Below are 22,662 nucleotides of genomic sequence, written 5' to 3'. Positions count from 1 at the left end.
TTGCCCCTTTGTGATGAATATGGATTGTAATGGAATAGACACAATCATAACACAAAACACAGCACAAAATCAGCCTCAAGAAACCAGTTCTTGATTTTCAGGCTGACGGATTACCCTCCAATGGCTTCACTCACAACCTTCGTGTAATTGATTATGTAACCCAAGGATTGAATACCTTGTGGAATGCATAATAAACTTTGAAATTGTACGACTAATAATTCAAAGGGATGAGTGTATGACTAACACTCAGACGTTCAAACAGACAATGTTTGAAAGAAAAACAAAATGTTGTTTATTTCTGAAAAATCTGAAAACTGAGTTTACAAAGGCTGAGGCCTCCCATTTATAGAGCTACGAGACCATCTAAAATTAGTGAAGACTAATGTTTATATAGCCAAATAATCATTACGGCTAAAAATCAACACGGGATTACATGTGCACGTTTTAAGAACAAGTAACAGAAAAACAAAATGCTGAGTTACTCTGATGAACCATCTGCTGAACACCCGACCTTCACCATAATTTCTTGGGTATCTTCTGTGATTGATAAGAGGCATTTTGGACCATGGCAGTAAGGTCCATGTATAGAGATTCCAATTCTACCCTTAGTGTCTCTTGGAATGCTCATGTTAGCTCTGGGCGATGGCTGCAAGGTCTGCTGGTCAGCAGGTTCATGGGGCTGGCAGTCTGGCTGGTTTTCTGTGATATCTTGGAGTGTTTGTGGGCCTTGCTTTCCTTGCTTGATTTCATCCTCTTGTTTTTACTCTTCTAATGTCATACTTGAGCCATGTGTGCCTTGCATACTTGGTTCAACTCCCCTTCTTGAGGAAGAATTGTCCTCAATTCTGTAGGTGCAATATAAGGTTTGAGATCACCTGTGTTGAAGGTATTTGAAACACTGTACTCTTCTGGCAGTTCTACTTTGTATGCATTGTTCCCCAACTTTTGTATGATCTAGAAGGGTCCTATGGCTCTAGGCATGAGTTTATTTCTCCTTAAGTGGAGAAATCTTGCTTTTCTTAGGTATATCCACACAAAAATCTCCTTCTTCCAGCTGCTGTTTGAGATGATTGCCCTTGTCTGCCTTGAGCTTGTACTTTGCATTGGCCTTCTGAATGTTTTCCTGAATTAACTTGTGTAGCTTCATCATCTCCTTAGCTTGTTCCACAACATCTTTGTGTACCCTGTTATTTTCAAAATTAAAAGTTAGAGAAACAGGAAACAAAGGATTCTCCCCATAAACACATTCAAAGGTGGAGTGCTTTGTACTATAACTAGGACTTCTATTGTAAGCAAATTCTGCTTGGCATAACTTGAGATCCTAATCCCTTAGATTTTTATTCACTAAGGTTCTTAAGATTGAACCTAAGGTGTTGTTGGTCACCTCTGTTCGCCCATCAGTTTGAGGGTGATGAGATGTACTAAATAAGAGCTTTGTGCCTAACAGTCTCCACAGGGTTTTCCAAAAGCAACTAAGAAACTTGCTATCTCTATCAGACACAATAGTTCTAGGTACCCGATGCAATCTTACAATTTCTGTAAATTACAACCTAGCTATGTTTTGAGCATCATCCACCTTGTTGCAAGCAACAAAATATGCCATCTTGGAGAATCCGTCCACAACAACCATAATAGAATCCATTACCCTTTGATTCCTAGGTAAGGACATTATCAAAACCATATTAAGGTGTTCCCAAGGTTTTGTAGCAATAGGTAGGGGCATGTATTCCCCTTTGTGAAATGTAATCTTAGCCTTAATGCAAGCTTCACACCTAAGTATGTGTTTGCCAACAGTGCCTAGCATCTTAGGCCAATAAAAATGTTGACTAAGCATGTCTAAGGTCTTTTGAATGCCAAAATGTCCTCCTAGGCTACCCTCATGGACTTCTTTGACTAGTAACTGTCTTAGATTGGTTTTGGGGATGCATAGTCTATTTCCTTTTAAACAGAAAACCTTGGTTAATGCTAAACATGCCTTGTGATCCTTCAAGAAAACTTGTATAAATGTCTTTGAAATCACTATCCTCGGAATACAAGTCTTTAATCATTTCAAATCCTAAGACTCTAGCTCCTAATATGGCTAATAGGTTGTGCTTCCTACTTAAGGCATTAGCCACTACATTGGTCTTTCCTGGTTTGTATTTGGCTGAAAAGTCAAAGGTTTAGAGGAACTCTACCCATCTTGTATGCCTAGGGTTTAACTTGTGTTGGCCATGTATATTTTGTAGAGACTCATAGTCAGTGTATAGTATGAAAGGTTGAACTTTAAGGTAGTGTGCCCAATGTTCCAAAGCTCTCACCATAGCATGAAATTCTTTGTCATATGTGGAATAGTTGAGCCTACCCTTACTTAGTTTTTCACTAAAATAAGCCATTGGTTTCCCTTCTTGCAGCAGAACTGCTCCTATGCCTATACCACAAGCATCACACTCTACCTCAAATGGCTTTGAAAAATCAGGGAGTTTCAACACAGGGGCCTTACATATGAGGTTCTTAATTTGTTCAAAAGCTAGATGTGCACCCTCAGTCCACTAAAATGTGCCTTTCTTTGTGTACTCTGTGACAGGAGCCATTATAGCACTAAATTTGTGAATGAATCTCCTATAACAAGAGGCTAACCCATGAAAAGCCCTGACTTGGGTAATGGTGTTGGGTGTAGGCTAGGTCTGAATAGCTTCTACTTTAGAAGGATCTACCTTTATCCCTTCTTTCCCAATGATAAACCCTAAGAAAAAAAAACCTCCTGCATAAAGAAACTACATTTCTCAAGCTTGCCATATAATCTCTGCTTCCTTAGAACCTCAAAAAGTTGCCTCAAATGATTAAGATGTTCTCTAAATTGCTTGCTATACACAAGAATGTCATCTAAGTATACAACAATGAATCTGCCTAGGAATGGTCTCAACACTTCATTTATGAGTCTCATGAATGTACTAGGTGCTCCTGTAAGTCCAAAAGGCATCACCATCCACTCATATAACCCATATTTAGTCTTAAAGACTGTTTTCCATTCATCACCTTCCTTCATCCTAATTTGGTGATAGTCACTCCTTAGATCAACTTTGCTAAACCATTATGCACCTGCTAACTCATCAAACATGTCATCAATCCTAGGTATTAGGAACCTATACTTCACTGTGATGTTTTTGACACTTCTACTATCAACACACATCCTCCATATACCATCTTTCTTAGGTACTAAGATAGTAGGCACAGCACAGGGGCTAAGGCTTTCCCTCACATGACCTCTCTGCATAAGCTCCTCCATTTGCCTCTGAAGCTCCTTAGTCTCAACGGGGTTTGTCCTATAGGCAGGTCTATTTGGTAGGGCAGCTCCAGGTATTAAATCAATTTGCTGTTCTATGCCCCTAATAGGTGGTAGTCCTGGTGGTAACTCAGTAGGGAACACATCTGCATATTCATGCAGTAACGGCTTAATCTCATCAGGTAGGTCTACAGGTTGGTCAATCTCCTTAGTAAAAATAAGATACATTTCCTCTTGGCTGTTTATTTCCTTCTCACAAGCCTTTCTGTTCATCAGTTGTAGGTTCTGTCCAGGAGGTGGGGGTATGGTCTTGTATGGGGGTAAAGGAATCAAGTCTTTGAGCTTTCCCTCATCCCTCACTGTGTAAGTATTAGCAAAACCATTATGTGTAGTCTTTCTATCATACTGTCAAGGTCTGCCAAGCAGCAAGTGACAAGCACTCATGTCCAGCACATCACACAAAACCTTATCCTTATATGAACCAATCATGAAACTCACCAAGCACTGCTTACTCATAGCTCCATTAGCCTTATCATCTAGCCATTTTAACTTGTAGGTGTGTGGATGGGGCTTGGTCTTCAATCTCAACTCTTTAACAAGGTCTAGGCTAATGAAATTTGATTCACTCCCTCCATCTATGATGAGAATGCATGTCTTATCCTTAATCTTACATCTAGTCTGAAAAATGTTTTCCCTTTGGTCAGAACGCTTCTCCTTAGGTGTAGTATGAAAGTTCCTCCTAATGACAAGGTTATAGTGCTCATCTTCAGGTAAGACTCTTTCCCTGTCCTCCTCTGTCTCAGATTCTTCCTCACTATCCTCATACCTTTGCAATTTACCAGAGTCACTCACCCTATAGGTCCCATCTGGTTCTTCCTCTCCCACAGGAGGCCAGGTTTCAACCTCCCTACCATTTTAGGCAACTAACATGATTCTAACACTGTGATCCTTGTTGATTTCTCTCCATTCTTGCATGGCGAAATCTCTAGAATTAGGACAAGTATTTTTATAATGCCCCCTCCCATGACACTTATAGCACAGTATGTCTTTAAAGGTAGGTCCTCCTTATTCTTACCCTTTTCCCTATTGTCTGGCTCCTTTCTCCTATGTGTGTTAGGTGTCTTGTTGGGTGTTTTGAAAGGTTGGGCTCTAGGGTTCCTATTATAGCTTGGTGTGGACTGACTAGCTTTCATTCTATTGGAAAATTTCTCATAGTTTATAGCCAAGTTACACACCTCAGGGAAAGTGAGATTGGATGTGCTAAGCATCTTCTCAACTAGGTCTTCCCTTAAACCTACCACAAATTTGTTTATCCTTATATCCTCTGTTTCATGAACATCACATAACAATAAAAGTCTCTCCCATTCTTGCACATACTCAGCTACTATCCTGTTACCTTGTGTGAGGTTATTCCACTGCATATACAATTGTTGTTTAAAATTTGAGAGAACATACTTTTTCCTAAGGTGTTTCTTCAACTTTTCCCAAGTATTGATCCTAGGTTTGTCTTCCCTTCTTCTCTGTTTTTGCATGCCTTCTAACCATATGGCTGCTAACCTAGTAAGCTTGATCTTAGCTAACTTGTATTGCCTTTCAGGGGTATGTCTTTAAACTCAAAATATTTATCCAAACTAGCCTCCCATTCAATATACACTTCAGGGTCATGTGTTAGTCCATCAAATTCAGCAATATCTAGTAGTCCTATCCTCCTGGTTTCTTGGTGTGAGATTGGGACTAGTGTGGGTATTAGGTCTATCATTGTGCATTAAGCCAGCATTGGCTAGAGACTGGGTGATCTGTCTCAAGGCTTGTTCTACATTTGTTATTCTTGCATCCATGATAACAGACAAAATCAATCAACCAACAACAAGTTGCACACAGAAATTTCAATACAGAACCAAAGAAAATCAAAATCAGACAAAGCTTTCTGAAATAAAGTCTTGACAGAAATTTTCTGTATTGCACAAAAGAAAAACAAATTTTAGAATCCCTGTAAAACAATCTTTCTGCAATTATACAACAAAAAGCGACAAAGAAACAACAACACACAAAAATCAGCAATACAGGACACAGAAACTTAGTTTTCTAACAATAATTTCAGAAATCTGTTGTATGCACCAAACACGATGGTTATTATCCTTAAAAAAATATTTCTTTTAACAAAATACAACAAAAACTCACACTATGATTGCTTATGGCTGTAATCAATAGAAATTGGAAAAATCTCACCAATCTTGAAATCTCAGAAATTTCAGAAACTCTTCGATCCTCCTGTCTGGATTAAGTGTTTGTGAGTCTCCTACTGCCCTTCCTCGAACAAAGCTCTGATACCAAATTGCACCAAATTAAGGGATTGCTTGCACGCCTTAATTTGCCCCTTTGTGATGAATATGGATTGTAATGGAATAGTCACAATCAGAACAGCAGCACAAAATCAGCCTCAAGAAACCAATTCTTGATTTTCAGGCTTACGGATTACCCTCCAATGGCTTCACTTACCACCTTCATGTAATTGATTATGCAACCCAAGGATTGACTACCTTGTGGAATGCAAGATAAACTTTAAAATTGTATGACTAACAATTCAAAGGGATAAGTGTATGACTAACACTCAGACGTTCAAACAAACAAATTTTAAAAGAAAAACAAAATGTTGTTTAAAATTAGTTAATACTAATGTTTATACAGTCAAACAATCATAACGGCTAAAATCAACACGTGGCTAACATGTGCACGTTTTAAGAACAAGTAACAAAAAAACAGAATGCTGAGTTGTTCTGATGAAACAGCTGCTGAACACCCGACCTTCAGCATCATTTCTTGGGTATCTTCTGCGATTGATAAGAGGCATCTTGGACCATGGCAGTAAGGTCCATGTATAGAGATTCCAATTCTATCCTTAATGTCTCCTGGAATTCTTAGGTTAGCTCTGGGTGATGGCTGCAAGGTCTGTTGGTCAACAGGTTCCTGGGGCTGGCAGTCTGGCTGGTTTTTTGTGATATCTTGGAGTGTTTGTAGGCCTTCCTTTCCTTGCTTGATATCATCCTCTTGTTTTTCCACTTCTAATGTCATACTTGAGCCATGTGTGCCTTGCATATTTGGTTCACAATACGTATAGAGTAGAAGTATAGAAAGTGAAGAAATAGAAAGCTACTAAAAATACAACAGCTTAATCTATCTTTCAAATACCATGACTCACTAAAAATACTATGTTTTCTAACCAAGTCAAGAGTAATCATACCTATTATTTCAAATTGCAAGTCAAGAGTAATTATTATGCCCAGATATTTAATTTACAGTATAATCAAATCAAAAGAAAATAGGAAATGATATACATATAAAAGAATACTCAATTCAAAGAAAACAAATTCAATCACAAAGAAATTTGGCATCAAGAAAACAAACTAAAACAAATTATTGTTAGCACTTTATATTTTATATTTTAAGTGGTCTTGTTAATTTATTGTTACACTTTTTATTACTAATGAGACCGTAGTTTAGTTTTAGCAACTCTCATAGTCTCATATAAATTTAGTCAATCTCACCATACCGTCCACATTATTTTGGCCCACTTATTTTTATCATTATCTCCCATTAAAATTTATAGCAGTCATATTCCAAGAGATAACTAATCTTAAGGAACCAAGAACTACAGCTTGTTCAACACAAAACTTGCAAATTACAACGCTTTGAAGTTTGAACATTACTATTTGAGCTACGACATCTTCAACTAGGAAAAAAAAATCATCACTAAATCAGCCAACATAAGCTCTACAACTTGGTGTTTAATAATTAAATACAACATACAAAGTGAATATATCAAACACTTCCACAACAAAACCACACACAATATACAAGAGAATTATAAATCTCGGCATTTGGACATAATATACATTCACCAGAAGAAACAACACCTAACTAAGACACACATGCTACGCATTTGAGCCAGCAGGCAGCGGTTGTGACTCCAAAAACAACCGTATGGTTTTGTAAATGAGGGATGGTTCAGCCATAGCGCCATTTCCAAAATCACCGCAAGCCAGCTTCTTGGTGACCGGAGGAATCAAAGTAATACCGAGCTCATCGATTGACAAAAGATGCTTCTCTGTGAATGGGTTATTCCACATGAAGGTGTTCATAGCTGGGGCTATAAATAAGGGCTTGTTGTAGTCCCATGCCCGGACGATGCATGTGAGAAGATTGTCACATAATCCTCCAGCAATCTAAAACAGTTACCACATTAGATTTTATCAACAATGCCAAAGCCTTTATAACAACATATAAGGTCGTATGTAGCCTACCAAAATATGTTGGGATTGAAATGCAAAGACAAACAGATTATAACATTCAGTGGTTAGCCAATTACACACTGCTAATGGATCAGATGAGGGCATCTGTGAAAATGAAAACTGCTTGGTCGACTCATTCAGCTCTCTAGTCATTTTTATTCAAACCAGATTAAGATGAACCAATCCAAACCAAAAACTAAACTATTTTCCATGATAAACATGGGCAAATAAACTCACTAGATGCTCCAATACGACTCGAATCCAAAATAATTCATCATCCAATGAATTCAAAACCTCAGACAAGTTAAACCAAACCAAACTCAATTCCAACACTGTTTTCAACCTCCAAATTTGTGCCTCACTGTCATCCCGAATACGCATAAGACACTTCAGCATCTTTTCACCTTCATGCCTGATACAAATGGACCATGTTTGTGTTAATTAAGATGTTAAGATGTTTAGTTTACAGACTTTTCACAACTGGAAGAAAGGGAAAATCGATAGTTGCATTTTTCCTGTTTTTGTGCACATAATTACAAGGTCAACTTGCTAGTCCCTCTAGAAATTCATCATAGTTCAAGTTTACATGATTCTGCCAAAGCTTCATATTACAAGTACCTCGCTCAACAACATGAAAATAACCACAAGTCCACAACAACATTATATTGCGCAATGCAACTAAAGCAGCTCCCACCTAGACAAGTAAGGAGGGTTGTGAGTAAAAACCTTACCCATTGAAAGAGTTTGACTATTGTTGACCCTAGCTTGCAAACACCATGAGTTGCATCACAGAAATAAGAGACTTACTCTTTAAGGAGTGAATTTACTTTAGTCTATTATAATCCTAAACTAAACATATAAGGAGATTTGGCTCTAATAGAATTCGACATGACAAGACAATAACCTCTCTCAAGACTTTGCTAATGACGCATTGTACAGTATATTAAGTCCTAATAGAACTATTCAATGTAAAATTTTGTAGCCGGTTTACTCCCCAAGTTCACAAACAAAGTTGCATCAGATCATATCGGTTGTATCATAAATGTTTTCGAATTTACCGAATCCATATTACCCGAATCCTAAAGGTGTAATGAAAATCAGTACTGCTTCAAGGGATGTCTAATGGTTTTGGCTTTATCACCTTGTTACCACATCATTGTGTCCGTTACCACAATGGTGACCATTTTTGCATTTTTGCACTTTGCTCCCCAAGGCTCAAACCCTTTTTCAAAGCAAAGATGGGAAAGAAAAGCTAATGTGCGCATAATTGATAAACCCAAACAAGTGAAAAGTACCAATATTGGATAGCTAAAGTTAGCTTAACTTTATGAATTGTACCATATATCATCCGCAAAACTAGGAAGTTCAAATCATCATAAACAATACCATTGTAAAGAAATTGCAAACACATGACTAAGTCTTTCAGAATATTTTCCACATTATTTTAACAAGAATCCATACCACAATGTCATTAAGTGGCTCCCATCAGTTAGGAGTTAAATTTGCGCAACCCTACCCTATTTAAAACAAAAAGGTTTTCAATTGACCATTGATAACTAACATCATCAACATGTTCACATAGATAACAAGTGCGCACGCTTTATTAAGCCAATATTCTATAGTCTACAATAATTTGAAACCAAAAAACTATAAATCTTTAGCTCCATCGAGATTGAAGAATGGATGTGTTTCGAGTTTCCACGTTATGTCTAAACAAAAAAATTGTTTCAAACAATTCTCTTGTTCATAAATTCTCTTCATGAGGACAGTATTAATCAACTGTTTTAGACAAGAAACTCGACAAACTTACATATCCAAGAAGAAACGTTTGAGCTGATTCTAGTAGTTTAAGACTAGGTGTATTTCTATTTTCTAAGGTCACAGAGCGTATAGTTAAAAAGTGGAGTCACCAGCAGTAAAATTTCTGTTATGCTGGCATCATCTTTCCAAGGCGTAATCTATTGGAGCAAAACTGCTATGCATATATGGAAATATTTTTTGTACAACGCCAAGAAAAAGTAAAGATAGGAGGACATTTGTCAGCAATTTTACTTGATCTCAAACAAGACTATCAATTCAGCAATTTGATGACTTCATGTACTTCTCTTCACTATATTACTAATTTATTATTAATGAAGTACAAGGCTTCGAAAATTGATCAGCACAGGACCAAACCCTCTATGTTGATTGAAAAAAGTATCTTCGTTATGTGACTTCAGGTCTTGATTAGATATTCTAACAGGGACGAACGCAGATGGAATAAGCAGCGTCTTCAACAGCAAACTAAGGAACTAACAATGAGCTGAATTATTAATAAAATAGAATAAGTACCGTCCTGAACAAGTTTGCTTTTACTCAAACAGAACTAACATCTTACAGTTGGAATATTTCATATACTTCGCTGCACTATATTATTAATTTTTAAAAGCAAAGTACAAAGGCCTGATAATTGACCGACAAGACCGCTACCTTCATATCCTGCCTAAAAAAGCATATTCATTATTTGACTTCTGGTTTTGTTTAGGCTTCCTAATAAGGACAAACGGAATGCATTCTCATAAATGGAAACTTTTACAATTTTTTCCCTCTTCCATCTGCAAGGACTCAACGGGGCTAGCCCAATAAACCACCGATCTTATTCACATATACAAGGAAGAGGACAGCTAAGAATTAATTAATTAATATTTTGAATATATTATGATATCATTATTTTGTTAGTGATGTCAGCAGGTTGTTATTTTAGTTCTGTTTAAATACTTGATGCATGCATTGTATTTGGTATCAAAAAGTTTGTTATTGAGCTTGCTCATTTTTGGAGAGCCTCCTCTCGAAGTGGGGTACACTATCTTTGATATTCCATATTCACAGAAATATACTCAAACAATCTTACTGCTTGCTTCTGGAAAATTTCCTTTCTGAATATATTTATATACCTATATAATTGATTCTTTACAAACCTTGTATCAGAGCATCGTCGATCAGTGAACAGAGACGATGGCACCTTCCACAGTGACTCAGAGAATCGAACAACTGGAACAAGGAATGACGGAGATGCGTTCAATCGTGGCTGAGGAGATCGCAAATGCCCTAGCTAATTCACGAGTTGAACAGCAACAACAGCTATTTGAACATCTCCGGCGAGAGCTTGCTGTCCTTTCACTACAGTTGGATGGGAAGGTGGCGCACAATCGCGAGGATCAGGAGCGTTTCCAGCGAGAGGTGCGTGACTCGTTGGGAGCCCTACGCTCGCGTTTCGAAGGTGAGTCAGGAGAATCAGATGCTAGGGCACAACCTCGGGGTTCGCCAAATCAATTTCGTAATCATGATGATGGGGGTATGGGTTTGAACCATGTTAACAACGCTAACTGGAGGTTCAAGAGGTTGGACATGCCCGCCTTTAATGGTGAGAACCCAGATGGATGGATCCTCCGTGCTGAACGTTTCTTTAAGTTTTATCGGCTCTCAGAGGAGGATAAGCTGGAGGCGGCGGTGGTGGCGCTGGAGGGTGACGCTCTATTTTGGTATCAATAGGAGCACAAGCGTCATCCTATGACCACTTGGGGCGAAATGAAAGGATTAAGCCTGAGGAAATTCCGATCCACCTCCACCGGCACACTCCAAGAACAGTGGTTGAATAATCGCCAGTTAGGAGAAGTGAATAAGATCGGTGGTTTATTGGGCTGGCCCCGTTGAGTCCTTGCATCATGGTATCAGAGCTATGGGGCAATTTATAAATGGTTTTAAGGAAGAAATACGGGCCGAAATAAGGTTGCTAGGCCCAATAACCTTGGACCACGCAATGGACTTGGCGGCAAAAGTGGAAGAGAAATTGAGAATTGGGCCTCCTCGCAAAAATGCAGCCCAAAACCAGACTTCCCCTCTTTTAAAATATAACCCAAAAACCCTAAATACCTTTCCCTCATCTTCCTATTCCACGAGTCTTTCCACTACTTCCCAGAATCAAATTACACCCCACCTTCAAAGTAAAACCTTCACTTCCACAAATATAAACCAAAAACCTGGAGAAATAAGGAGATTAACGGAACGGGAAGTCCAACAGAAGAGAGAGAGAGAGGATTATGCTTTAGGTGCGACGAAAAATGGTTCATTGGCCATAGATGTCGTCGAAAAGAGCTTAGTGTGTTGATTTCACAGGATGAGGAATATGGAGAGGAGTCGGAATTAAATATAGAGGAGCAAACAGAGGAGATGGCGCATACAGAGATGGCGGAAGAACTACAGCCCGAAATATCCTTCAATTAGGTGATGGGTTTTACGAGCCCTCGCACTCTGAAAATGCTGCGTTATATAATGGTCTAGGAAGTAGTAGTGATGATTGATCCGGGTGCTACGCACAACTTCATATCAAGGGAAGTGGTCAAAACGCTGGGTGTTCCACTTTCCCCTAAAAATCGTTCGGCGTGTCATTGGGAACAGGGGGATCCGTGCAGGGGACAGGGCTGTGCAAAGGAGTTAGTCTGCAACTCCCAGGTATGGTTGTCATTGAGGACTTCCTCCCTCTTCCTTTGGGAAATTCTGATGTTATTTTAGGGATTCAATGGCTAGAAAAATTGGGAACGACTAATTGGAAAACCCAAACCTTAAAATTTCAGCTGGGGAGTGAACATATAACTCTTAAGGGGGACCCTTCAATGGGAAGGACTAAAATTTCATTGAAAGCCATGATACGAACCTTGCAGAAGGAGGGAGGAGGGTACTTAGTGGAATTTAACCAAATGCCAAGTGATCAACATAAAAATGATGGGCTGGATATGGGGCAAATCCTCTCAGTACTACATGTGGTTTTGCAGGAGTTTAAACACGTTTTCAACATGCCTTCGGGTTTACCTCCTAAGAGAACCCATGATCATGCCATAGTACTCAAAGATGGTACCGATCCTATTAGCCTGAGACCTTATAGATACCCTCAAGCACAGAAAAATGAGATAGAGTCCTTAATTGCAGACATGTTGACAGCGGGAATAATTCAACCTTCACAGAGCCCCTTTTCCAGCCCGGTTTTGTTGGTGAAGAAAAAGGATGGGTTGTGGCGTTTTTGTGTGGATTATCGGGCACTCAACAAGGTAACTGTCCCAAACAAGTTCCCTATTCCGGTCATAGATGAATTATTAGAAAAGTTGAGTGGGGCTATGGTGTTCAGTAAACTTGACCTAAAATCCGGGTATCATCAGATACGAATGAGACGCGAGGATATCCACAAAACTGCCTTCCGTACACACGAGGGTCACTACGAATTCTTGGTGATGCCATTCGGATTGACCAATGCTCCTGCCACATTCCAAGCGGTGATGAATGAGGTGTTCCGACTTTACTTAAGGAAGTCTGTATTGGTTTTTTTGATGATATTTTGGTTTACAGCAAGTCATGGGAGGCACATAGACTGCATTTACAACAAGTATTAGAGTTACTCTCTAATCATCAACTATTCGCAAATTGGAAGAAATATGACATCGGGAAGAAGGAGGTGGCGTATCTGGGACATGTTATTTCACAAGCAGGGGTGGCGATGGATCAATCAAAAATCTCAGCAGTTACTTCATGGCCTGTCCCTACAAACATTAGGGAACTCCGAGGATTTTTGGGTTTAACGGGCTATTATCGCAAATTTGTGAAGGGTTATGCCTCCATAGCAGCTCCCCTAACTGCCCAACTCAAGAAAGATCCGTTCGGATGGAGTGAAGAGGCCACCCAAGCCTTTATAACCCTAAAGCAAGCTATGACCTAGGTGCCGGTTTTGGCCATGCCAGATTTTAATCAAATGTTCATCATTGAAGCAGACGCATCTGGTTATGGGGTAGGAGCGGTACTTATGCAATTAGATCATCCCTTAGCCTTCTTCAGCAAGGTATTGGGGCAGCGAGCTCGGCAAAAATCAGTATATGAGGAGCTGATGGCAATCGTCCTGTCAGTGATGAAATGGCGTTAGTATCTTCTGGCAAGGAAATTCATTATACGTACAAATCAACAAAGTCTCAGGTTTCTTATGGCTCAGAAAGAAGTGGGATCAGAGTATCAAAGATGGATGAGTAAATAATAGGGGTATGAATTTGAAATTTAGTACAAGCCGGGGGCTCATAACAAGGTGGCTGATGCGTTGTCCCGTAAGGAACAACCCGAAATAGATTGCAACGCTCTAATTTCAGCTTGAGGAATCAAATGGGAAGAATTCCAACAGCAACTACACACGGATCCATTTATTCAGCAATTGGTTAATGCTATTAAACAAGGGGAAACGGTGCCTAAAGGCTATAATATTGAGCATGGTAATCTTAAATACAAGGGCAGGTTGGTCATTCCTGGTGATTCGAATTTGGTCACTAGATTGTTGGCGGAATATCATGACTCAGCCATAGGTGGTCACTCGGGGGATTTTAAAACTTATCAACGTTTGGCTAGAGAATGGTATTGGCCGGGGATGCGGCGTTGTGTATCTAAATACGTGTCCTCCTGTGTTATTTGCCAACGCAACAAACACTCAACCCTTAGCCCGGCGGGATTACTACAACCTCTACCCATCCCATCTCAGGTTTGGGAAGACTTGACTATGGATTTCATTGAGAAGCTGCCAAAATCTCAAGGTTACGATACGATATTGGTGGTAGTGGATCGCCTAACTAAATATGCTCATTTCATTCCTCTAAAGCATCCGTTTACGGCCCAAGGGGTGGCAGCAGTGTTTGTTCACGAGGTCGTCAGATTGCATGGTTTTCCTTCCACTATCGTCTCATATCGCGATAAAATTTTCATGAGTCACTTTTGGCAGGGGTTATTTCGCCTTCAAGGCACTTACTTGAAAAGGAGCACAGCGTACCACCCACAAACGGATGGTCAGAGCGAAGTGGTGAATAAGGGGGTTGAAACTTATCTCAGGTGTTTCATTGGAGATAAGCCTAAGGGCTGGAGTAAATGGTTGGATTGGGCAGAATATTGGTATAACACTTCCCATCACAACTCAATATCATGTACGCCTTTCAAAGCCCTATATGGACGAGACCCTCCTACCTTGATCCGTTTTGAGAAGGGTAGCACTGCAAATTCATCTCTTGAAGAACAGTTGCAGGAACGGGATGCCATACTCGATGATTTGAAGACTCATTTACTTCGGGCTCAGCAAATCATGAAACACCAGGCTGATGTTAAAAGGAGAGATATGGAATTCGCAGTTGGGGATTTGGTGTTTTTGAAATTGCAACCTTACCGCCAAAAATCTGTAGTTACCAGGCTACATGGAAAGCTTGCTGCTCGTTACTTTGGGCCCTTTGAAGTATTGGAGAGAATGGGGAAGGTGGCTTATAAGTTAGCCTTACCTCCAGAAGCCAAGATACACCCGGTCTTCCACATCTCGCAGCTCAAGAAAGCTGTAGGTTCTGCTCAGCTGAAACCTACTATTCCTACTCAACTAACTGAGGATATGATTTTGATGGCTGAACCAGAGGAGGTGTTGGGGGTTCGTAATGAGTCTATTGGAGGAGCTGTAACAGCGGAAGTGTTGGTCAAATGGAAGGGCCTTCCAGAATTTGAGGCCACTTGGGAGGACTATGCTTCTCTGGATGTTCGCTTTCCTGACTTTCACCTTGAGGACAAGGTGGCTCTTTGTGGTGGAGGTGATGCAAGGACTCAACGGAGCCAGCCCAATAAACCACCGATCTTATTCACATATACAAGGAAGAGGACAGCTAAGAATTAATTAATTAATATTTTGAATATATTATGATATCATTATTTTATTAGTGATGTCAGCAGGTTGTTATTTTAGTTCTGTTTAAATACTTGATGCATGCATTGTATTTGGTATCAAAAAGTTTGTTATTGAGCTTGCTCATTTTTGGAGAGAGCCTCCTCTCGAAGTGGGGTACACTATCTTTGATATTCCATATTCACAGAAATATACTCAAACAATCTTACTGCTTGCTTCTGGAAAATTTCCTTTCTGAATATATTTATATACCTATATAATTGATTCTTTACACCATCAAAGGAAATGTATTTCAATACTCAAGTGGGTTTAGTGTTGGTTTGTTGGCTGTTACATGTTAGATTCGCATGGTTAATACATTACTAGGGAATTGTACCCAGAAATGAATAAGTTTGAAATTATTCAAATCAGAAAGCATCAATAGCTATCAATGACTAGGCTTATGATATTCCAGAGGAAGAAATCCAAGGTAACTGAGTTGAAAGCAGCACATTGTTCTCTTAATTGCGACAGACAATATCTCTCTCTCTCACTAATTCTGTGACCCAAAAGAAAGAGCAAAGGGGAAAGGCTAACCACTCAGAAGTTAGTTTTAATCTCTAATCACTTTCGTGTCACTTAGTTTTGAAGTTATTCTACAAGATAACTCTATATGAGTCAATCTTGGCCTTCCACACCTTGTCAAAGAAAATATCAAATATGTTCCATCCTAACCTTAACGGCCAATTTGGTTAGTGGTACTAAATGGTGATAATTGGAATGATTTATAGTGTGAAATTTCATCAAAAGTTCCATATCATTCCCAATGGTAATGAAACTTTGATCACGAAAAAGTTTTTCGGTATACAAATTTCCATTACCACCTAATACCACTTCTCCCAATAGTAATGCATAGGAATGAATTTTATAAAGAAAATGAGATGATTGAAGTTGGACAAGCATGTCCATGAAGATAGCCAAAAGATTTTTCAACCAAAATCACACTAATTTTTCATTTCCATTACCATCGTTTATTACCACCTACCAAACAGGCTGTAAAAAGTATCAGCACTCAACTTCAACAACTTCAACAGAGAACAAGCACCAAAGCCCCTAGTAGAGTTACACAACTATTGAAGACATTGAAAGTATCACAACACTAGCAAGGAAGCATTCAAGAACCTTTAGAACATTGAAAATGCAAAATCAATAAGTGTTAAATTATGGCGTGTTGAATTATTCTAAGCAACACTTAATATGAAATGAGAAAAATAAGTTACTTAAGTAGATGATGTGCAATGAAGTATAAAGCTACCTTGCCGAGAGTATTTGCTGAAAGAGGAGCAATTATCATAATATCAGCCCACCTCCGTAGCTCAATGTGCAGAACATTGTCACCTATTTTACTCCAACTAGACCATTCATCCTCATCTGTGTACAGAACAACATCCTCTGGAATTGTCGTGTTGTCAATAAAATGCAAGGCAGATTTAGTGGCCACTGCTTTTACCTCAGCCCATTCAGAAAAGCAATTACAGAGATTTCCAAACTTGATGGCAGCAACACTTCCACTAGCAGCAAGAAGAATCCTGGGTCTCCTAGGCGTGGCATTAGTTTGTACAGGTTCTATGTGAGAAGTGACTGCCTCTCCTTGTTCCATGACCAATGAGCAAAAGGCCAATATTGTACTTCAAACCTCTAAGAAAGCCTGAAAACTCGCAAAAAAGCAATTGTTAAAAGTAATGTAACAGTATATTTTCGGCATGGCGTTAAACTAAAGAAACAAGTAAAAATAATAATAGTACAAAATAACAAGATTTACAATTATAAGTCTAGGAGAATTTTTCCAGGGAGTCTGAAAATAATAATTTAAAAAAATAGTGCATTATTTTTTTCTCAACTTAACACTTAACATTGAAAGCAAAAGTAAACATCTCATAATTTCAGAAAAAATCACAAAGCAAAATCAGACAGCAAACTAGTAAAAAGATCAATACCAAAAAACAATTGGAGACAATCAAATTATCCTCTTCTCAATGGTGGAGCTACAGCTACTAGTGAGCAAGAGCACCCTAACCTTGATCAAAATGTCATTTTGGCTAGCCTATATCCTTCTTTGCACTCCTTAGTTGATGATAATCATATCTCAAGTCAATCGTCGAGAGCACTCTTAACACCTTTAAGTTGACGGAAAAAAACTTCAATCCTAAAAGGTGGATATTTATTCTTCACCGTCACACCATTCAAATACTTATAATAAAAATATAATACTTGTCTTCCATCCTTCTTTAACAAACCGACAACACCTTTAGGCCTCCCATAAGCAATAATTTTTATTAATTATCACCTTATGAAAACGAACATCAAAATAACCAATCAATCTCAATTTTTATCTAAACTCATCTTTCAAGACGATAGTGATTTTCTCAAAAAAGAAATTCCAATATTAACACTTTCATTCATAGATGTCACTTGAGTTCACGCTATTCACAACAGTAAACTCAACACCACATTTTCCCTACTCGTTTAAAGTAAGTCAAACAATCAGTATACGTTGTGTTCAAATCACTAGCATAGAGTTGGAGTTCGTTCTTTAATTTTAGATTGCATATCAATAAGCATTGATAACTTGAACATAATATGAATGACAATACTACCACCTTTATTAGTCATCAAGCTTCCAAGCATCATAAATGGCGGTGCCATTATTTTTTATTGAGATCGAAATCTACTAAATCAAGTAATATAATAGTGTAAATATCAATTCACAAATAGCAACTCAAGTTCCAAAAGGGCAATTAGAATAATGAAATTAATAAAAACAATTCAAGAAATGGCTAATTAGGTGTTATGAATTTGTATTTGCTCGAATCGAAGAGCCAAAAAGTGAAGAGTAAGACAGGGAATTGAGCCCCTAACCTTTTGGGCTTTTTATGTTGAGTGACATGTTCTTCACCACTGGACTCAAAGTGTATATATTGTAAAGAAAGGTGCAAAATGTACATAAGAATTATGATTTTTCAAGTTTTCATTTATATTGGATTTTAGTATGGATTCAGTTGAACACACTAAAGTCATAATTAAAACTTCCCTAGTATCATTAAATTATGATCCAAGACAAAGGTGTTCTAAGCTTATAGGTGTATACAGCAACAAACGAGATAAGTGACATCATCAAAAGCAACTCAAGTATATAATTGATAAGTTCATCACCCTTGAAAGGACCTTTTGCACATAAACATTGCTACACAAATATTCAAAACCTCACATCATAGAGATATCAACATAGATAAGACATATGCTTTAAGGAAACAAGTTCAAACATTCTCTACCCGTTTCACTTTTTGAATAATGTTATAAATTGTTCTCAACTTGCTTATACACTCATTAGTGACATACATAGCATAATAACATCTAAATCTCCAATCAAATAACCTTTAATACATATTAAGACATGCAATTTTACTATCTTACAGCTTGTGCTCTTGGGCTGAAAATAGTCAAATTGAACAAAACTCAATGGTGTTCAATTTAATTAAATAAACTGAATGGATCTAAACAGTGAGGATAAAAGCTAAAGGAATAGTGAAATATAGAAGTAAAAGAAATTGGAAATTGAGCCAAGTAGAACTAAACCAAGATAAACCAAGTTGAACTAAACTATATTAGTGAAATAATTCAAATAGGTTGTACTTCTGGATAATGTGGCTTTTAAACACAACATTGGCATGTTTATTCACTTGAGCAACACATAGGTTTTTATGTAAACAATAAATATGTTGATTAATTAACTCAAAATTCTTTTTTAACCCATAGCTACTAATTAAGACTATAAGTACTTAACTTTAATTGTCACCATGAAGTACCATCAATAAACCTAAAACTTTATCAATATACAATATAGATACTCCAACGCCTAAGCCAAAACCGTAAAAATGTTCAATAATCAAGTGAATATTTTGTAAGTCGTTAAGCATGATTAAGTGAATATACAACATGACATTAATTTAGTTCACATTCAGTGACGTTTATGTTTTACTAGAGACCAATAAACGTCATAGGATTGCTATTTGATTGTTTTCCGAACTTATTGTCACTAATCCTATTGGGTCACACTATATCAATGTGTGATACCATTTTGTATGTTTGGACCTATATATGTCTGGGTTTCATGTGACTAATCTAGTTGGACTAGATCATGGTTATTAGAATCTTGATCCTGATCTACGATTCTACGATCCTACGATCCAAAAAAGACGATCGATCCGGTTCGTAGTTAGGATCTTAGTGTTGGTAGAATCATGCGATCCTCTTAACTCAAGAATTTAGGTGGTAGAATCATAACACGATTATACGATTCTACGATCCAACAATACGAAAGGATAGTTTCTATTGTGAAAAAAATCATACAATCTAGATTTCACTTATGTATAAATATGTATATATCTTAATAATTAAATCAAAATGACCATAAAATTCAAGTGTTTCTTTATTCAAAGTCTGGAAATGATTATTAAACGTCTTGTTTTTTAAAACTTAATAAATAAAGTCAAATAAGTTCTATTTACACCTTAAAACTTAAAAAAAAAGAACAAATATACTTGATAATCAGTTACTCAAAACATGTTAATGCATAGTTGTAAAATCATACGATCCTACGATCCGACTCTACTGATTTCGATCCCACTCCCTCCACGATCCTATGTAAAATCTCGATCCTAACAACCTTGGACTAGATAGTAGTCATAATCCTTTATTTAAATATAGTGGTTATATTGAATTGAGTAACCTCTAATTTTATGACTAATTATATAGATATGAATGAGATTCTAAAAAGATGAAAAGCTTGGCTTTATGGCTTTAATAAATAGTCTTCATTAATCATATTTATGAATTGGAACATCCAATTGGTGAAATGTTAAACACTTCATATAGTTAGCTCATTCTATATTTGACATAGGGTCAGAAGTTTTCGAGGTAATTTAAATGTACTAATAGCATATACATATATATATGATTAAACATTTCCATATTCATAAATGAGTTTTATGTGAGCTTATCACATATAATATATATGTGATATTTTCTTTGATTTTCAATTTTAAGAGTATGAAAACTTACGTACATGGTCTTAACAAATTATAAGTAGGGTCACACACACACAAAATTAGCTTAAGAAAGGTTCTTAAAAGACGTACTAGTATACAAGGTATTACGGACATTGTTGGTGGATTTTACTAAGAAATTCATTTGCGGTTCTTGTCTCGTGATTTTATCTAGTTAATAAATTCACGCTACAAGGTATATTATTTTGTCTTAATATTTACTTGTTTCATCTCATGTCAATAGGGTCTTTGTGAAGTTTTAGTTTTCTAGAAACCTACAACAACTTCAGAAGATAAATTCTTTCACTTATTACATGCCACTAAAACAACTTATATTAGAACTCAAAAATAAAACCAACCTTTTATCCTAAATTCATAAAATCAAAACCTGGCGATTAATAGACACAACAAGGAAAACAGAGTTCAACCAATCAAATACGTACCAAAAAAAACAATTAGAGCACCATAATAAGTACCCTTAAACTAAAACTCATTTCAGCGTCACCAAAAAAATAAGGAGTAAAGGAAGAAACAAATGAAATTAACTAAAGGAAGTTTCAATTTTTAATAGAAAAAACAAGGAAAATTGAGTCCAAACAAGGAATTAATTATCAAAAAATAAACGTAAAGTTATACTTTAATGTTTAAATTTACTAAGTAAAGTCAGAAATCAATTATCTGGATAAATTTGAAGTAATTAAGAACGTGAAAATTCAAGATGAACAGTAACAACCAAATGTACGAGCTAACCGTAAGAAAAAAGGACGGAGAATGACGGTGGCTCGCCTAAATCAAACCGAAAGAAGTGAAACTCCGGCGTCAGAGCCCCGGATTGTGAAGACACTTTCCCTGAATTCGCTTGTGAAGACACTTTCCCCTCACTTTGCTTGTGAAACTTTTAGTCTTTTACTCAAGACAAATTTCCTTACTTCGCTTGGGTTAAAATCTCATTTTAACTTAACTATAGGAATGAGGAAGTAAGTCGACGGTTATATTTTACATATTTTTATTTAGCGATATTTTATATATAATAAATAATTGTAAAAAGCAAGTGGTAGTAATTTTTAAAATTTTTTCTATAAAATAACACTTAACTGTTGAACAGTTTAATAAAAATCATAATTACCCATGATAAATTCCTAACTTCTTTCCTCTTTTTGCGGTATTTAATGGAGATCATCTTCTTCATTTTGAATTCCATCTAAATTCTCCGTCACTTTCAATCTTCTCCTTCATCCAAATTCTATGTGAAGCGTTCATCATCTTCATCTTCATCTTCATCTCCATCTCCATCTCCTTCTCCTTGTTGTTGTGTTTATCATCTTCATCATCTGTAATCTTAGTCATTCGTCTTTTGGTATGTGTCATTCCCTCTGTTTCTTTTGATTATTTAGTTTTCTTTGCAAAATTAAGGTTTGCATATACACAGTAGAGTGCATTGGTAATTTTCTGCATAATTAGTATTTGATCATTTATTTTTGATTTCAAATTAAGGTTTGCATAACTACACTAACATTTTATTTTTTATTATAGAATGGAGGAATGAGTGATCCTAAGGTTTAAATGATAATGAACAAGATTTAACTGTTTATGATAAAGATAGAGAGACCCTTTTAAACTTGAATTTTGATTGGAAAAGTGATTGCATTATAGCAGGGAAGGAGTGCCTTTATAACCCAGATTTTATTATCTGTATAACAATGAGGTTCAATGGTTGGATTGGGATGATGACTTGTTTAAGATGTTTGCAAAATTTCCTATTGAGGAAATGATAGTAGATTGTGTTGTAGAGGTTGATAGTAATTTTTGTTGTAGAGGTTGAAGAGGAAGGGTAAGCATAAACAGTCACGCTTAAAGGTCAAACATTTGATGATGAAAGCGCCCACTAAAAAATTACCACACACTACCACCAAAAGAAAGGGTATATGTGTTAAGGTAACACAAGAGGCAAAGGACTTGATGCTCATAACAGTTTGGTGACAGTGAAGCGGGCTGCCAATTAGTTGATGGTGGACATTAGAGTAAACAATAACATATCTGGAAAGGCATTAAATGAGCTTATGGAAGCAAGATATAGGTTAAATTGAGAACAATGGCCTTGAAGGGAATAAATGGGGGGCATGATGAAAGTTACTCTTATTTGCCTAAGTATGTGGTTATGATCAAAGAAACAAATCCAGGATCTTCTACTATTTGTGCTTGGCATAAAGCAAAGTTAATTGAGAGGCCTTTGAATTTTAGTAGCATTTTCATTTCATTTAGTGCATGTGTCAATGGTTTGATTGGAGGAAGTAGAAGCTTCATAGG

At 37.1% G+C, this 22,662-nt stretch overlaps 1 protein-coding gene across 2 annotated transcripts; it reads right to left on the bottom strand.

The window, feature by feature from the left end:
* Positions 1-6,883: 6,883 nt before the first annotated feature.
* On the bottom strand, positions 6,884-21,317 carry LOC130801420 (probable phosphopantothenoylcysteine decarboxylase). 2 transcript variants are annotated; one of them, XM_057665271.1, is made up of 3 exons: positions 21,106-21,317; positions 16,566-16,958; positions 6,884-7,488 (listed from the first exon to the last, which is right to left on the bottom strand). In XM_057665271.1, the coding sequence occupies exons 2-3, from the start codon at positions 16,908-16,910 to the stop codon at positions 7,198-7,200; spliced, it is 636 nt and encodes a 211-aa protein (XP_057521254.1). In that variant the 5' UTR covers positions 16,911-16,958; positions 21,106-21,317; the 3' UTR covers positions 6,884-7,197. The 2 variants fall into 2 exon arrangements, with proteins under 2 accessions (XP_057521254.1, XP_057521255.1); XM_057665272.1 differs by having other exon boundaries at positions 21,142-21,317.
* Positions 21,318-22,662: the final 1,345 nt, after the last annotated feature.

Source organism: Amaranthus tricolor, chromosome 15 (genome assembly GCF_026212465.1).
Source record: "Amaranthus tricolor cultivar Red isolate AtriRed21 chromosome 15, ASM2621246v1, whole genome shotgun sequence".
Classification (NCBI taxonomy): Eukaryota; Viridiplantae; Streptophyta; class Magnoliopsida; order Caryophyllales; family Amaranthaceae; genus Amaranthus; species Amaranthus tricolor.
Note: the sequence above shows the minus strand (reverse complement) of the source record. Positions and strands in the feature narration are given on the sequence as shown.

Excerpts from the sequence above, each read along its gene's own strand:
- LOC130801420 (XM_057665271.1), bottom strand. The coding sequence starts at position 16,910 with ATGGAACAAGGAGAGGCAGTCACTTCTCACATAGAACCTGTACAAACT. Across the intron at positions 7,489-16,565 it reads CAGCAAATACTCTCGGCAAG|ATTGCTGGAGGATTATGTGA; the intron begins GTAGCTTTATAC and ends TAACTGTTTTAG.